The following is an 18,696-nucleotide window of genomic DNA, read 5'->3' on the forward strand; positions in this document are numbered from 1 at the left end:
ATCCCTAATGTTGCGGCTTCACAGCCTTCATTGTCTTGCACAGCTGCAGAATGTTCCTTGTGCTTTGACAATGGCACACCAGTGTGCACCCTCACATTGTTTGTGCAGTGAGCTCTCACTTTAATTTCAATCTCCATCAATTCACAAAGTTGGATTTCATCAGAGTTTTGACAATGAAAAACGTCTGCTCTGAAATGGATGATATATCTAATCTATTGGATAATAACTGCTTGCAAATGAACAACGGTTTCAGTTTGCGTTTCAAGTGAGCAGAGATGAAAGACAATTGCCCCCCAATGCATTTTAGTGCCACATTCCAGCACTCAGAACCACACTGTGCAATCCAGACTTGTAGTGTTGGTTCAGAATTTTTAAGCTGAACTCCACAACAACAACAGGTCATTTGTTTCAATCTAACAATAGATGGTGGTATCAAAAGAGGATTTTCCCCCCCACTCAAAAACCTTGCGTCAGCTGGGGAAGGCTTTACATAATTTCTGTCATCATTCCTCACACCTTAAAAATCCTGTAGGCTGTTTTAGGTGTGTGGTTCTCAGCTCTCCTGAGCAGCACCAGCAAGTCTGTGTTGGTGGCTATTGGTGATAGTGTTACAATAGCTGTGGGGCTACACTCTACTTAAGTTGTCACGCTTGTAAAGACCAGCAAATTTCAGAGTGGAGATTGCTGATGTGTGCGAGTTTGAAATAGAGAAAAGAAAGAGGGGACTAAAGTATAAGATGGCAAACATGGTACCTCAGGGGAGGAGGTCTGACTGACTGCTGCGGCCAAGGTTGGTTTTTATCCACCAACCTGTTGTTATACACTTCTGTTTGCCCATTAAAATAGATAATATCTTTTTTAGCCATACTAGTGGTGGTTGGAGAGGATGTCAGTCAGTCCACCTCTACATCTAAACCATTGGATGAAAATGTTGTGCAGAATTATGGTTGAGGATGGGGCATATCGGGCCAGTGGTGAACCATTAAATTTGGAGAGAGAGATCCAGAAATGTTTGTTTCCTTAGTATTGACAGATTTTTCAACATTTTTGTCAATACCTCGTGAAATATTATGTCAGCATCTCTCACAGGAGTCATTCAATCTATGGCGGTAGAGGGGGGTCCCTCTCATGTGCAACAGAATCCTAGTGACAGGTACACTGACATGAAATTAAGACATGTTCTCACGTAAGGGAGAGAACTGAATCGCATGCCACTTGAGGTGTCTGCATGGACAGTAACAACTTTATAGATAATAGCATGTGTAGTTGATCTATCAAGATTTTGTTAAGATTCAGAAAATGTGACAGACAAGAACACCTTGGTTTCACAGAATATGCTTCTACTTCTACTAAAAACAAAGCAAAACTAAATAACGAAATTAAATATAAATAAATAAAGGCCAAAGAGTGAAGACGGAAGGTTATGGGGTATTGAGTCAGGAGTGTGTAACTGCAACTTCACTTCAGCTGGAGTTGAAAGAAACACACTCGTGTTTTTATTTAGCTGAAATGGTATTCTAAAGAGGCTCAGTGGTGTTTGAAATGCTGTTGTCTGGCAGAGCTCAGAAAGCTTCTCTCTCTCTCCAGTTTCGCTTTTCTCACTTGTGTTTTTTAATCATCGTTTCTCATTTGCGCAGTTCTCTGCATCTTTTCTTCTGCTGCTGTAAGTCTGTGTCTCGTACGTCTCTCTTTGCCTCTTTCTCCTTTTTTCTGCTTCCACTTCCTTTCACACAGTAGCTCTGTTTGCCTCTTCACTTCTCCCACTGTGCGTGTGTGAGTGTGTGTGTGTCTTAGTGTGTGTGTGGGGGTCTGTGTGTGTGTGGGTCTGTGTGTCTTTTCCCAGTGACATTTCCGTGCCAGGTGTGACAAATGGCAGGCAGAGAGGAAACATTTATTCCCTGTGGTGAGCTTAATTAGCCTATCAGCTAAGCCTTGGCAGCAGCTTGTTTTGAAAACCACACACACACACACACACACACACACACACACACACTTGCATGCTCACAGATTTATCCTCAAGTAAGAATCCAACAACAAGTGCACATTCAGACACAAACACACACATAGACATACACACATTCAAAAAGGCAAATCACGTCAGTACACGAACCGCACAGATAATTGGACAGTACAATTAAACGTTGTCTAAATCACAGCTCCAATCCTTATTTTTCTTCTCTGGCTTCACATCCACAGGGATTCAACTGTAGCCAACCTCATCTTTTCTCTATTAAAAGGTTAAATCATTTACAAATTACAGCTCTCTTCCAGCAGTTAGCATATGGTGGGTGTGGAGAGGCCATGCAGGGCCAGCAGGCAAGACTGGAGGAGAGGCGGCAAGGAGATACCGTGTATCTCCATGTGTGTGAGTGTGTGTGATATTATGAGCATGGTATCGCATTCACTGCAGTTTTACATCAAGTGCCCACCTGTGTGTATCAATGTGAGCATATGTGTGTGTGGAAACATCTGTCCACTTGTGTGTCTGTCCATTGTCGTGCCAAACCACACACGTGCTGCTGAGGGTGGGAAGTTTGGACGGTGGGGGTGGGGTGGGGTGGGGGGATTCCTGTTGTCCAGCAATCTTGCAGCCAATCAAGATGGCTGTAACACACTGCTGCTAATTACACAAATGCAAACACACACAGGCGCAAAAAGGTGCTTTCAGTTGAATGAGTGGTGCACCAGGTCCTTTCGTTGTCTCTTGCTCCTCAATCCTTGGACAAATTACAGACATTATTGGCTGCAAAAGAGACTCCCTGTCTACCTCCTGTCTTTTTCTCTCTCACACTGAGCCCAGGCCACGGCATGTCTCCTGCGCACCCCCGCTGCGTAGAAGGAAATGAAAGCCCAAAATTGTTGCTGATGTGTCTCCCTGTTAAGCACTGGGTTTCTGGGCTTTGATGCCAGCCAGGTGGTGGAGGGGATATTAAGGTGCCCTTTAAGGGTAGAAATGGGGGAGGTGAACATTGTAATTTGACCAGACTGTGTTATGACTTGTTTTGGGTGTGGCCTGGTCCGGCATCCCTGCTGCCAACAAATGGCTTTTGATGTCAGGGTAAAAAGGTTTGCCTGGATTGCTTGGAGAGACTGCGTGCTGTTCTGAGGTGGGATTAGTATTGGAAAGTCAACAATGAGAAGAGAAGCACAGCACATGTTGTTCTCCAGCACCCTTAGCAGTTTTGCTGATTAGACAGAGTTGCTGCAAAATTGCATGTGTGCTTGTAAATAATTGTTTAAAGGTGTTAATATGTTATGTTCACAAACTTGAGATGACGTCTGGGTTCGTCATATAAAAATCACAGGCTATAGTGGGAACATGCATACGTTGTGCTTTTCCAGACAAAAACTAATTTCCTCTGTCAATATATCAATATATCTGCCTTTCATTATCTTTACTACTGCAAGTTGGTACATTCAGTTTGAGTGTGCTTGTATTTAACTTACCTAGTCAAATAAGTGATAAAAAATAATATGTGACCCACTGGCCAAGGAAGACATTCCATTTTTTCTAGACAGGGTTTGGCATTAGATTAAGATTTAAGATTGCTTTTATCATCGTCCTGCATCAATCATGCACACACAATCATGCTACATACAATCTGGAAATTGAACCTTTGCTTTAAACCCATCTGTAGGTGGACACAGCACACGGAACTCAACACACAGAAGGGCAGTGACCACTGGGCATTAGCAAAAATTACAAGGCCCATAGAGATATCAGAAATCATAAGCAATGTATTCCTATACCACCACTATTTGCACCAGTATGAGGTTAACATTTATAAATTGGATTGAAATATCTCAAGAATCATTGGATTGAGTGTCCTGAAATTTAGTATAGAGAGGAATTGTAATAACTTTAGTTGGGTGAAAATTACAACTTGTCATATGCTTATATATTTATGCCCAAAAACCTGCAAAACTAATGATGTCTCCATCAGCCTCAGATTTAATACTCACTAACTTGGTATACATTTTATTTCTAACAATAAAAGAATAATATATTAAGAGCTTCAGCCAGACTCTTTTATACTAAAATGTAAGGACTGCGTTATAAACTAACTGTTTCTCCAGTCATCTTTTACAAGTGACTTGAGCTAGTCTATTGCTTTAAAAGGACAATGCTGATCAGAGGGAAATGATGCCAGGATAAAAACCTTGGCTGGTTAGGAAAATCAGTTAGAGCCGTTGCATTCCATACAGGATTATAATTAATCATTAGCTCCTTTGATAAATACTGTTACTGTAATTGTTGCAAGAAGGGAAACTAATTCTGCCACAAAGGGACTAAAGACTCATTTTGTGTATTAGCAGAGCCAGTGTACAAAATGTTCTCCGGGTAAACATTTATCAGTAGGCCGTAGATTTTTTTTCCTTTGATCCTTAAAATAACTCTGAAAACAGCCTAAAGTCTTAAATCTCCTTCCTGCTTCAGGGTGTGCTGTGCTGGACAGTGGAGCCTTCAATCATTTAGAGGTTTTAATGATCTGGGTGTCAGACGAGAAGATCGTATCAGCCGTCTCTCTGCTCATTATTGCTAGCTTAGGTGCTTAACTCCTCACCTTCACTCTCTCCACCTCCCCCCACTCTCCCTGTATCCCAATGATCGTTATCTCACACAGATAAGTCAGACAGACATTTGTGACTTTAGAAAGTTATCAGCCACATTCCTCTCAAACTGTAGATTGTTATTGGACTCTCTTTTTTTCCTTCATTTTGTGGTGACCAAGCATGACTGTACAAACCAATGAGGGTAAGACAGCTGCTCACATAACTGTCATTAGTTGGTTGTATTTGTTGTTTGCATGCAAATCTGTCCTCATGATGTGACTTCCAAATGAATGATTTATAATCGTTTGGAAATTTACATTCATGACAAAATGTTTAACTGCTTAATATGCAAAAGGAATCAAGCAAATGTGAATGCAACAACTGGGCCATTTACCCTTTTGGAAAAACATTTGTTCTGCATCCTGACAGATGATTTTCACCCCAGCTGTCTTGACAAGTACCAGACCAACAACTTGCACACTACTCCAAAGTTTTCAAATTCATTCTAAATTGGAGTTTTAACCTTACCTTTGCCCACCCAGGCACTTTAGTTCTCTATCAGTTATAATCCCCATCCACACTAACTTTAAAACACATATCACATGAGCAGTCATGTACACAGGCAGATCATCCACTCTGCAACTGGTTAATACTACGAATGAACAACAACAATGGTAAAAATTAAAGGTTCAGTGTGTAAGATTAAGGTGAAGTTAAGTAGTTAATTAAGTGATGTTTTCACTTGTGTGTTTCATCTAAATTGTATTGTTTTGTTTTCTTCACCCTAGAATGGACCCTTTATATTCCAATTCTTCATATTTACATTGGGAAAGAGTCTTCACCATGTTTTTCACAGTAGTCTAAATTGGACAAACTAAACTAAACCCTTTTTAGTTTTTATGCCAATTGAAGGCTACCACAGGTTCTCTTTCATGTTTGGAATAGGGGGGTGAGGTGAGGGGTATTCATCTGCAACATGAAACATAACCACTAGTCACCTAGTGGTCACTGGTGACCAAAATACAAGTTCCTCTCAGTAACAGGTTCCAAGAAATTCTGGGACATCTGCTACCAAGGAACCAACTTTAGACTTGCCTGCTTCCTGTTTTCACCAGTTTGCACATACCCAGTGTATTTTAAAAATGCAATTTTAAAATGAAAACATAATGATGTGGAGGCAGCCTTACTTTTTGCCACTGTTGCTCCTCATTCATAGCATTTTCACCTACTAACCGACCAATGGTTGAGTACACAATCTGCTTCCTGTTGCATGAATTGTCATGTGTTTTCAGAGAATGGAGATTATTGCCTTTATGATGCTGATTTAAAACAGGCTGCCAGGCGACCACAGTGTCACCATCACATTTAATCATAGGCAAAAGTTTTTTCTCTCCTGTTTACCCTTAACTTTTACTTTCTCTAGTCTGTAGCTTTCTAAATAACCTTCTGCTGTCGATGCAGTTTGGCTGATAGGACAATTAAGCTCGTAGAAATAAACCTCAGGTGATTAAAATTGTGTCTCTCTTCCATCTTTTCATCTTGTTTTTCATTCCATCATCAGTCTGTGCACAGAAATTAGTTTCCTCTGCGGGTGTTAAGAAAGAAGAGCTCTAACCTCTGTGCATAGTACATATTCTCTTTGTATTTTGAGGTCACTGGCGGTTTATGTCATTTGCAAAATTGTGTTCCCAGAAATATGCCTCTTAATGATAGTCTGGTCCTGATGTAGCCATATTGCGTTCTTCTCCAGAGCTGTAGAGCTTCATCTTGACAATTGTATACAAATGGGACAGAGAGAGATGACATGTGACAAGACGTGAGCCCCATTTGAATCCACGTTAAGACTCTTTCAGAGAGGTATGTTGTGCATCTGAGTCATCAGACGTACTTGGAAATCAAAACATAATTAATAAATGTAATTAACAAGTGCCTAAGTTTCCAATGAAAGCAGATGTGTAATTGGAAATATATCAAAACAATTTAAAGCAATCCCCAGGACTGTTATTACCTTTGATAAGAAGGTAATGTTTCCTTCTGACAATCCCAGAAACCTTGAGCTTGACATTTAATTTTTAACTTTGGAAATAGTTGACAAAACAATTTATAACTCTCAGCCACGTTAGCATACTTCATCAGCAGGATAGAGAACTGTTCAATGTGCTTGAAAGCTCAGTCACAAGGCAGCATTGGATATTGAGTTGGGTTTGTTTCGACTACTTTGGATGTGAGAACTCAAATGTCAGTTGCTACAGACTTTCTGCAGAGTTTCTCTTGCTCGTAAAAACTATGGAATAATGGCTGAATGAGCTCATGCGAGAAAGCAGCAGGAGATCCTCAGAAAAAATCTACTAACATGTGACAGACGCAAGCAGATAACAAAGGTTTCATACACATAGAAGAAACAGACTTAGAAAGACAACAAGATTCGAGACTTTTTGGTGATAATTGCTGACACTGGTCTCAATGGGCTGTAAACAAAGACATGTGATCACAGCAGAATTTATACGTTATGTCCTGCCTCCTGCATGCTGCGCCACCCCTCCCATCGATGATGTGGACATTCCCCTTCTACGTTCTTCATATGCGAAAGGACAAAGGCAGATTGAACCCCATTTTCCGGAGTGCATCTCTGAAAACGGCTCGTGTGATTGCCTGCTAATTTCTATGGTTAACATAACTGAATATTGATCTGATGATGTCACAAGAAAAAAAGTGATGTATGAATGTCTTAGTAGTTACTGAGATATTTTAGTCCAAAAAACTGATGGTGGGGCTAGAAACAAGAAAGATTGTGCCGCCTCGGTTGATTTTAGGATTCTTTTTTTGTCCCTTTGAGTCATATTTTATGTTAATAGTTAATCATTTGGGGAAAAAAGTAATGTAGTATTATTTCTCTCAGTCAGTTGTGTCACATAATTAAGTGCTTCTGGAATCTTGTGCTACAGACACAATTTCTGGTTGCATTGTGAAAGTGCAACCAAAAGCTCCCACCATTGCGATATATTTGAACATCATTAGCATGCTGTACTCATATTTCCGAACACAGGAGTGACACACACACACACACACAAGGACATGCAACCTCATTCAATAAAATGGATGATACAGCATTTGAATGGATCTTGGATAAAACACGGAGCTTGTCATTTCTGTCCCACTGTGGCTTAAAGGACCTGACCCACCCAGCGTGACCCCGCTGACCACTGCATCAGGGTCACTCTGGGGTCATGCCGTGTCACAGCTATGTCACACGGATGCCTGGAATCTCAGCTATGTTCCCTGACACTCTCACCACAGACCTTACATCATACATTGACTTGTCATTCCCACAGTCCATTCATCCGAAAGAAAGAAAGGGGATGGGGGTCTTTCTAATCAGTGGTCTCTTCCCCCTTCCTCCTCTCTCTCTCTGTTGATCTCCTACTCATCTTTTCACTTGTTCTTCTTTGTCTCGCTATATCCCCTCCACCCCCATCTACTTGTAATCTCTCTGATACCCCTTTTTTCTTCTGCATCGCTGCTATTCTTAACCACCAGTATTTTTGGGGCCTCAGTAAAAACTTTGTGAAGGGCTTTTCATCTATGGCACATACACACTCACTCTCTCCCTCTCTCACCCACACACACAAACACACACACACGCACACCCACACACCCACACACACACCCCTCCTTCGCACCCCTATAGATCAGCTGTAGGATCCCACTGTGCCGTCCGACCACGTGGACTCAATTCACAGAAGGGACCCTCTGTTGCGGTGCCATTCAGCAGAGGCCCATGATGTCACAGGGAAATCGCCTTCATCTCCCACACACACATACACATGGACTCTGCATAGAGACGCGGCTCCTCCCCCACTCCCCTTTCTTCTCATCGCCGTGGTGAATGGAATTGCATGGCTGTGCAGTTCAATCACTGTCAAGTGTAAAGAAAAGGAGTCTCTTGTGCAAAATTTCATGATTCACAATTGATTAAATAGGGGTGTCATTTCATGGCTGAACAGGGAGGTGTGCAGAGACGAGGGGAGGGAAGGGAGGGTAAGACTTTTTCATGCCCTTGTGAGAGATATGGCTCAGAAATGGCTTGATGGGCCCCATTCAGAGCTGGAGATGTAAAGTTGTGGGGTTTATTCACAGTGGAAAATAAGAGGACGATATAAGATGGAGGAGGGGGGAAAGGGACACAGCAGGGGAATTGCCGGTATCTTCTCGCCTCGTCTTGCTAACAGGCTTTCATGCCCCTGAGATATAGACCTAATACACTGTACATATGATTTAGATTCCTGTTGTCATCTGGAAACTCCCTGGGTTCACCCATGGAGGGAGGACAGGAAGTGGGTTTGAGAAGAAAAGAAGACATTTGAGTGGGCATATATAATTTCATTGTATTCAACAATAGGACATTGACTACAATGAGGTTAGAGATAAATATTTCAGCACTGTATTGGGTTGCAAACCTCTGATTGTGACCAACGAGGTTTCTCGATTGCAGTGCAGCCATTCTGAAGTCAGAACTTATTTAAACTTGGTAGAAAGTAGTATTGCAAAACATTTGGCTTGAGGGTGCTATATCAATTCAAGCTATTGTTATTATAATCTTTAGACCTCAGCCAGATGTAGACTTATTACAGTTTAACTTTCTTATGTTGATAGTCATTCTAATAGATTGCTCTCATAAAAGAAAGTATTTTATTTGTGAACTTCCCTGAATCTTTCTATAAGTCTTGTCAGATAATCCACTCATCAGAACATTAAAAACAATATCACAAGCCGACTACAATTTTGTTTTTGATGAAAATACATAGTTTCAGTATATATATGTTCTTGTAAATTGTACTAAAATACAGTGTACTCGGGTGGATTTGCAGCTTTAGCAGATGTTAGCAAGACTAGCTGCAAGGAAGATGTTTTATGCCAGAAGTTGTAAATTCCGAGCTGGTAAGTCACAAATGTGTCACATTAGGAAAGCCTGTTTATCACTAGTTTATAACTACAGATGATAGTTTTGTATTCATCTAGACAAGTTATCTAATGCTGGGGGTCCAGACTTTCTCCACAGTTTGCCAGTCACACATGCACAATGCAGTTGGAGGTTCTCTGCCTATACACACTCATAACAACACGGATATCTCCAGGTTGCTATGGTAATGGTCTGTATAGCACTTTTCTTTTGCCACTCACCCATTCAAACATGCATTCATATAGGGCATCTGTGCAAATTTTGGGGTTCAGTATCTTGCTCAAGGACACTTTGGTATGCAGGAAGGGGGAAATTGGGATCGAACCACCACTTGGAGGACGACCACTCTACCCCCCCTCAGTCACAGCTGCCATAAGTGTTCAGGTGAGGGGTGGTGCAGCAGACAGACATATTATTATTTTGATATAGAAATGAACATTGATGGAAATAGAAATCATCTTATTCTATTCGTATATTTTGTTCTGCGATGGATTGGTTAAGCACATACAATATCTTGTGAAAGAAGTGTGGTGTAAATTGCTGACTTGGCAGATTTTTCTTTAACTTCCAGTATATACTGAGGCTCTCACACCACCAGACTTTATACCTGGTCTGGTCTCTGGCCGCTGCTGCCTACACAGCAGACAAACACACACACACACACTTGTAATAAATGAGTGACAAGTGTGTGAGTCTGCAGATTTGTGTTTTTACCAATTGTATGTGTATTTAAAATAGTACACAGAACAAGTTAGCAAAGAGAGACGTTTGTGTGTGTGTTGAGTAATCCTCCTACAGTAAGTAAGCTGCTGGGTTTCCGAGTAACGATTTTTAAGGGGAGAACCAGACCTCGTGAGACTCAGGCAGACCGGCTTCACTTTTGCCACATGCTTTGGGGATTTTAGCTCAGATGTTGTTCACAGTGTGAGCCTCCTTGTTGTTGGTACACACTCAGAGTAAGTCTTTGAGGTTATTTGAGGTCGTCTCTCAACCCCATTCCTCTTTAATCTAATTTAGGTAAAAAGCTCCAGAAGAGAATAATCTTGATTTCAACACTTTATTGTAGTTTCAATTTTTATTCTACTGTAGCATTTTCACAGCTAAATTAAATTATGCCCATTAGTTGACATAATTTATCTTTCAAGCAGTTATCCAATGCTTTTATCCAGAGTGACTTGTAGTAAGTGCGAAAGATGAATAAGCTGGAATTCTCTGATTCTAAGTACTCAAAACAGCCTGGAGAAAGAACTTTTAAATGGCCAAGACTGAGTGTAGATCATGTGTGATCATGCTACATGAAGTATTAGTGACCAGGAAAAGTAAAGTGTATTCCACTACAGGAGGAAGCTAATTAAACATATAAGTGACTGTATTAAACGTGTAGTGAGGTGGTACTGAATCAACACTTGGCACATAGGAGGCTAACTGCAGTAAAGTATTTCTGAAACTCATAATTAACCTCTTTTATTATCTTTAACCTAACTTTCATTGTATTTTATTCATACTCACAAACTACCTTAGCTGCTTTGTGACATGCACTGGACACCAGATAATCTCCTGTTATTCTCCAGAGCTGTATGTGACAATGCAAATGTTGAATTTATCCTGACAGACAGAAAATGAAATTAGCCCATGTGAAAGCAAGAGATTCCGGAGGATTCATTTGGTGCAGGGAAGTGAAAGGGGTGAAAAAGTGGTGCCACATGTGTAGAAGAAAATTACCAAGATGTCAAGAGAGTTTTTGGTGATAAAGATGGACCCCGCAGTAGAATGAATATGTTACGTTCTGTCTCCGCCTGCTACCACCCCTGACCTGAACCCTGAGGACATGTCCCAGCTCACGATCTCCTGCTGCGTTGTTCATGTGTGAAAGGCAAACTCCAGGGAAAGTCCTGACCCAATTTTACGGAAATTCTCTGGAGTTCATGTCTGAAAACGGCTCTGGTTATGTGTTTTTCTTCTTGCATAATACTTGCACGATGATGATATAATCCATAAATCCAGCCACAGCACATATCCTCTTTATACGAATGGTTTGTCACTAGGGAAATACTCTTATTTACTCTCTTGCCAAGAGTTAGATGAGAAGATTGATACCACTTGATTAGTTTAGCTTAGCACAAGCTTTCTTACTGTGATGGGCTTAATCCTCCTTTATGAGAAAGGCGTACTGGCACTACAGCAAACTGCATTCACTTTGTGCTAACCGTCAGCAACTACAAATATAAATAGATGATTCTGGGTTATGCTCACATATCAACAGGCCATCAGAGTGGGCTGAGCGTTATGTGTACACGAGTAGAGCTCTGGGGGGGAAACTATTATGAGAGATCACAGACAATACTTCTGTGGAATGGAAATATATTGTGAGGGAAGCAAAAGTATTTTTTTAATTCCACTCTGGCCTTGAGGAAACTCATCACAGAACCACAGTTAATATATTTCTTCATATGTATCTTTGTGGGTTTCGTGCAGAGTTTTGCTGTATTTGGAAAAGAAATTGTTTTGAGGAAGAGAAACTCATGTCTTCCTCGTGTCTGTGCAGAAGTCTGGGCTTTTTGAGTTCCTGCCCAGTTCAAATCCATGTGTGCAAATATAGTCAGTGAAACCATATAATTACAGCACAAGACTATCCAAAAGAAAGAAGAGGGATTCCACAGCAGTTTGTGAGATCACCTCTGCCCTCTGGTCCTGGTGAATACCCACCGGTCTCAACCCTTGGATCTTTGTATCTGGAAGACGCTGATCTTTTGTTCTGTGGTTCAACCGATTGCAATAATTTGTCTGATTAGGAAGATTCCCAGAAGAGAAGCCCTTTTCCTTATTTTACCTTTTTAGCTTTCTTTTCAGACAATGCCCCCTTTCTCCAGATCTAAATTTTTCAACTAAAAAGTCAATTTCTGCTCTTCTCACTGTCTTTTCTAGGTATTGGTCCACAATTGCACACACACACACACACAAAGGCACCCTCCCTTTTCACCACTTTGCCTCGGGGCTTGTCACAGGGCACACAATAAGAGGCTTCTGTGCATACCAAACCCATACTGTTCATTCAGAGTCGCGGCTAATCATGCATTTGCATGCACGCATACACGCACACACAAACATGTACACAATTACATTACATGTGACTAGCATTCCTGTGGTTTTGGCCTCTGGAGATTGAAAGCGATTGAACATTGAAGGGATTGGCTGTAAGGAGGAAAAGAAAGAGAGGTTGCAGCGACAAAGGAAATAACTAGAGGACAAAATACAATGAAACCCCCAGATAGTGGAACCAAGCATAATAACTTTTATGAAATCCAATTGACTGAAGGATGAAAAAAAACTCTCCATGACTCATCTATATATGTCTTTACCCTGTTTCCAGCATGATTCTTTCTCATTGTCAGTTTCAACACTTTAGATCCTTTGAAAAACTCTGGGCTTTGATACCTAAACCGTGAATCTACAGACATAGAAAGGAACAGCTGTTCTCGCCCCCAAACTTGCAGCTGATAAGCTACGATAAGTAAGACTTTCTAAGACGTCACTAAGCATTTAGGTCAACCCCGCTCTACCCCGGCTCATCTCTCCTATGCTGTGTCCTGGGGTGCCAGAGCAGCTGTGAACTAAAGTCTGTCAGCGTATCAGTCTCCCGTGTCATGATGCCAGATGCCACGTCTTGCTCAGAGTAACACAGGGATTCAATCCAGGTAATTAATCTGAGCTTGTTAGCCACATGGCGGGCAGGTCGTAGCGGAAGCTGCCCCACGCACTGCTGAAGTTACCCAACAGCCTGCTACTCTCCCAGTGAGTGGACGGTCTGCTCTTGCCTATTTGTTTATGTACATTGTAGTGTGGTCTGCATGCAACAGTTTATGTGATGCGAAGTGGTGTGATGATTCTGAAACCGAGACCAAAAACCCAATACAGCCACAACCTTATATTTAAAGAAGACTGAACCAAGACACCGCAATTTACGACTGCAGGTGCACAACAGTATTGATTTTTTTTAAAAGAATAATAATTCACAATTATCGCAGTTACACAAAATCTGTATTCTAATTAAAAAGAGGGCAAAGTAGAAACTTCATAAATATTCCACACTACAGTTATTTGATTGTTTGTAGCTTTGTGTGTTGCATGACAATCACGATCACGGCTGTAGTAAAAGTTAGGCTGGTTTAATGAGCTCATGATGGAGAGAGAAAAAAAGAATTTGAACCAATCTGTGGATTTGGAGAGCCGTTACACTCGTACGCACTGCTGACACACGCAGTAGCTTATCTCAGCTCGCCTCCCCATAGGAATGATGTCTTTTAAAGCAAGGGTGCCGAGAGGATGGGGTGAAACTGATATGTGCTGCTACCTTGCACTCCCTCGCCCAGCAACGGTAAATGATGGCATCAGGGAGGAGGTGAGGGGGCAGAGTAGATGAACTGCTTTCCTTCCTAGAACGAGGGATGATGCGTGGGTCGGGGGGGAGGAGGTGGAGGAGGAGTAAGTCGAAGCTGGACATGTGCTGAGAGAGAGATATGTGGCCCTTTCTCTCTCTTTTCCTCTCTCTCTCTCTCTCTCTCTCTCTCCCTCTCTATCTCTCTGGTGCACAGGAGATCGGGAGAAGGGGAGAGGAAAAGGACAGGTGAAATATTTCCCCCTGTGGCAGAGGAAATGAGGGAAAGTGGAAAGGGCCAGCTCTGTGTTGAGAAATGGACTGAACCATTCCCAATAGGGGGCTGGTGGGGGTGCTGAAACTCCCAGCCCTACAGGCCTTTCTTTCCCTCTATATGTACCTACCAGTGATGGATGATATTAGCACGTACCTCTGCCTTTTTCTCACCTCACAGCAGTGCTCGGAGAGACTAGTGTGTGTGTGTGTGTGTGTGTGTGTGTGTGTGTGTGTGTGTGTGCAGCCAGCACAACACATGCCAGGCAATCCTGGTTTGGCCTCCCAAGCACTCCCAGAGAGTAGAAAACATATCCCCTGCAACAATCGATAGCTACCCCCAGCTTCCACCTGCGTCTGCAGTCCAGTACGCATGCAGGCCCTATCTCCAGTTGCTGCCCCTACTATTAATTCTGTGCCCCCCCACTTCCTGCTTTAGGGCCTGGTCCCCAAGATTAAAGAGCAACACGGCCACTGGAGTCCTTTGCTCACGGGAGGAGGGGGAGGAGTGGGAGGGAAGAAGGGGGCACAAGATTGTTAATCCAGAGAAAAATCTCCTCACCGCAAATACTACTCATACTACTCATTTCCACTCCAGGGCCACATGGGGCTAACCTCCTCTGATTCTTATCTGAGTCAATTCATTTAAAGCAAATCAACATCTTCGTGATGCTTTTTGCTTCTCTTTTCCTCCCCTAAATAAAACAATTACGACCCGCTGGGATGCATTTGAATAGGTGATTCTAAATGCAGTCAGGTCACTCTACAATGATGAGATGATCAATTAGTCAGTTAGATATTGTTATGTTTGGGCAGAGCAAAGCTACATGTACCCAGGTTACAGTCTTTCTAGACCCTCATCATCTAACTCTCATCATTAAATATCAAAGTAGATTGTCACTCAGTTGAGTGGATACCTCCAACATTCTCCTTCTGAAACCACATTTAAATCCATTAGATCGATTTTTATTTGGATATGCACCAAACTGCACAAACTCAAGACTATGGCATAATAATGAGCTGTATATTAGCTGTATAGCCCAATGGTAACCCATATGCTTTGCTATACAGTACAGAGAGATATGCCTCTGGTCGTAAAGACGTTTTTCGCACATTTAAATTTTAATAGTTAGTGAGAAAGCAGTGATAAGAGAATGTGCAGAGAGCTAGAGTTTACTTATTTCTTTGAGTCTTCCTGTTCCTTGTAATTTAATATTAGAAATAGCACTGCAATATACAGTAGCCTAAGTTTACAAATATTTAAATGTTACATCCGACCAGCAGCAAAATCAAAACCTAGTATTTATCTTAATATGATAAAAGACCAAAAAAGAGGAACAGGAACCAATAAATATTTGGTAATTGTCAAAAAATAGTCTGAAAAAGACATAAATGATTTATCACTCATCAAAAAGCTCTGTGATAAAATAATTGTGGTATTATATTTGCTTGCTTTGACATTTTTCCAGTTTAGTTGTCTCTCCCTTATCTTCTCATGTCTCTTGCCGTGGGACTCAAAGTGGGAGTATCCATTTCACCAGGGCAAACACATGGCACCTCTACCTTACTCACTGTCTCTCTCTCTCCCCCTTAAACACATACACTCAAGTGAAAATCCACGAGAAGCATGCACTGTACACACATAATCGTGAATGCACACAGACTCATTTCACCTCTGCAAACATCCAGCGACTTGCACTGCATGGATTAGCCTCCTAAAGCATTCCCTTTGAAAGTCGGCAAGTGGAGATTTCTTTTTAGGTGATCACTGCCCTAAGCAGCTGTTACACGCAGGATTAGCAGGTTCTGCCATTCAGACAACACGGTCTGTTTAAACTGGCTCGCTGAAGAAAGTAGAGAAAGGCAAGGAGGGCAGGGGAGGACGTGAGATGGGGTTATGACAGGCAGGAGCTGAGATGAAGCCAAGAATGAAGGGGAAAAAGAGAGAGAGGGGAGAAAAGAAGGTGCGAGAGACGAGAATTGCGGAACAGGCGATGAGAGAAGGGGAACAGGATGTGGAGCAGAAGGGATGAGAGGTGAAAGGAGCGGAGCAGAGGGGTGGAATCGGGATGTGTGAAGAGAAGTGTGAAGGAAAGTGGAGGCAAAGAGTCAAGAAAAGTCAGGAGAGGAGAGGATAAGAGAGGAGGGGAGAGGGGAGGGGAGAGGAGGAGGAGAGAGGAGGAGGAGAGGGGAAAAAAGGTATACACTCAAAAAAAATAAAAAATAAAAACCCTCTCCCAAGCAAGCTTAAAAAATGAGCTGACATTAGAATGTTGTTCTCCTTGTTCTTCATCCAGTTTTTATTGTTTCTCCTTTACCACCTCCCTGTTTTTTCAGTGTGTGAAAATGTGTCATCCAGCCACCTTTGTGTAATTGTGCTGGTACAAGGTGTTTGCAGAGAGAAAGACGGTTGATGGGCTGATAACAGACCTGGCTTTAGGGGTTGGAAAAACATTTCCATGCAGAGAACCTGGCTCACAGGCACATCTCACCCTGTGTCTCCTCTATCTCCTGCTGGTCTGTGTCACATGCCTCATATTGCATTTAGCACCCACCCCCTATCTCTTGCTCTCTTTTCTCTCCACTTTTTCTGTGTCTCGTAAATGGACAAACACATCAGGGATCCCTGTAATGAGCTCTATCTTTCTCCGGCTGCCGTTTGTGTCTAGCAAGTTGTGGCGGCCGGGAATCTACCTTACTTTTCCGTTTGATGCATTGTGGCACATCTCTCCGGAACATGCCAGCGCTTCCTGGGAGCAGAACTCATGTCTCGTGTCAGCGCTCCTTTGCCATGCGCTCCCCCACTTTAGCTCAGCGCCCTTTTTTTCCCCTCCTCTTTTCTGCCAGCCCCTGTTCCGCTCCTTCGCTTTTAGCCCATTCTGCTGGAAAGATAGGGAAATTGTACATTCAGACGTTCGCACACACTATCTCATATATGCAGACACACAACGCTGACAAGTGCAGCCTTTCCAGTCACACGCCACACCACGACGATTTCTTCACATTTCTCTCGTGGCACCAGTAAAAAAGGAATGCACACACACACACACACACACACACACACACACAGACACAGACACACACACACACACACACACACACACACACACAGACATACATAAACACACTTAACAACCTCACAAACTCACAGTCAAATTTTGTCCCTTTATCCCTCCTTGGTAATCTGTTTACGGAGTGCTGGGCCCATTTGAGGGAGAATTTAATTGAAACGGGGGCTAATCTGATCGCAGTGAAGCCCTCAGCCCCTGCATCACCTCCTGTTAAGTTGCACCTTGTAGTCCTCACACTCGGTAGCTTGCTACTTAATTTCATGCCTCACGGTCCAACACAGCGCTGACCACTCAAACATGCTCCATTGATTGTTAATCAATTTGATATGCACCACGCTCACTCATTTCTGATCTTGTTTTTGTTGTTTGTGTCCCCCCTCTGACTCCTTTCTCTCTCCCCCTCCCAATGCATCCCTTGTCTTTCTCCCCTTCTTCTTTCTCTTCATACCAGGATGGATATTACTCCCACCGGCCGAAGGAGAAAAGTAGAGTCGACAGCAACAACGAGAACTCTGTGCCAAAAGACTTTGACAACATAGACAATAGTAACTTTGGTGCTCGCTCGCAGCCACACCGGCAGTCTGTTGGGGCCACGAGCAGCAAGCAGCAGCGGGAGCACCTGCAGGAGAAAGCCCATGCGCAGCAGCAGGCCTGGCGGGACAACTCCCCCGGGCTGAGCCGCAGCTCAAATGAAGTACTGCCCGTCGGCCACCAGCCACTAGCGGTAGGCAACAACTCCTCCTACCTAGTTGGTCAGGGCGTCGCGGAAGTTCAGCGGCAACAGCACCGTGCCTCACAGGCCCAGCAGGCCCAGTCGCAGCACAGACATCAGCACCCCCACTGGAGGCAGGCGACTGCATCGCCGCTGGAGGTGACCTACGACCAGCCACCCAGGTGCGAGATCAGTGGGAAGGAAGCCATTTCAGCTCTGTCCAGAGCCAAGAGCAAGGAGTGTCGGCAACAGATCGCCGAGGTGTACTGCAGACACAAGGAAGGGCAGTTAATGCCTGAGAAGGTCACTCGTTACTGCCACCTTGAGGGTGAGTCCATAGCTATAATTAAAATGATTGATTATTTGATTTTAGTTCATTCAAATTGTTATTCCTGGGGAGGTAGAACAGTCACTTTGTATTCTGCACAAAAATCCTCTCACTGAATGGGTCGATATCTATCAAGCTTGACTACGAGGGCACATCTGATTCAAGAGTATTGAGTCCAAATTAGTTGGGTGTTGTACAGTGTCTGATGCCGCACAGATACCTCAAGCTCCTGAAAACATGGTGTCAATTCTTCCAAAGTACAGGAGCAAATGTCCAATAATGAATATTTATTGATAGTGTAACCTCCATCTGGTCTGTGTGCGTTTGATTGACAAATGTCTCCACATTTTGATCGATTGGAGCATGGAAGCATGAGGCGTCATGTTTTTCCAGCTCAGTCCTGTTCACTTAACACCAGTAAGA

At 42.8% G+C, this 18,696-nt stretch overlaps 1 protein-coding gene across 1 annotated transcript in view; it reads left to right on the top strand.

Annotated features, from left to right (window-relative positions):
• xylt1 (xylosyltransferase I) overlaps positions 1-18,696 on the top strand; it is a 79,497-nt gene that overhangs the window by 23,596 nt on the left and 37,205 nt on the right. Inside the window, exon 2 of the mRNA XM_069530304.1 lies at positions 17,685-18,273. Coding sequence (XP_069386405.1) covers positions 17,685-18,273 — 589 coding nt within the window. The remainder of the gene's footprint in view (positions 1-17,684; positions 18,274-18,696) is intronic.

The sequence above is a fragment of the Paralichthys olivaceus genome, chromosome 8 (genome assembly GCF_024713975.1).
Source record: "Paralichthys olivaceus isolate ysfri-2021 chromosome 8, ASM2471397v2, whole genome shotgun sequence".
Classification (NCBI taxonomy): Eukaryota; Metazoa; Chordata; class Actinopteri; order Pleuronectiformes; family Paralichthyidae; genus Paralichthys; species Paralichthys olivaceus.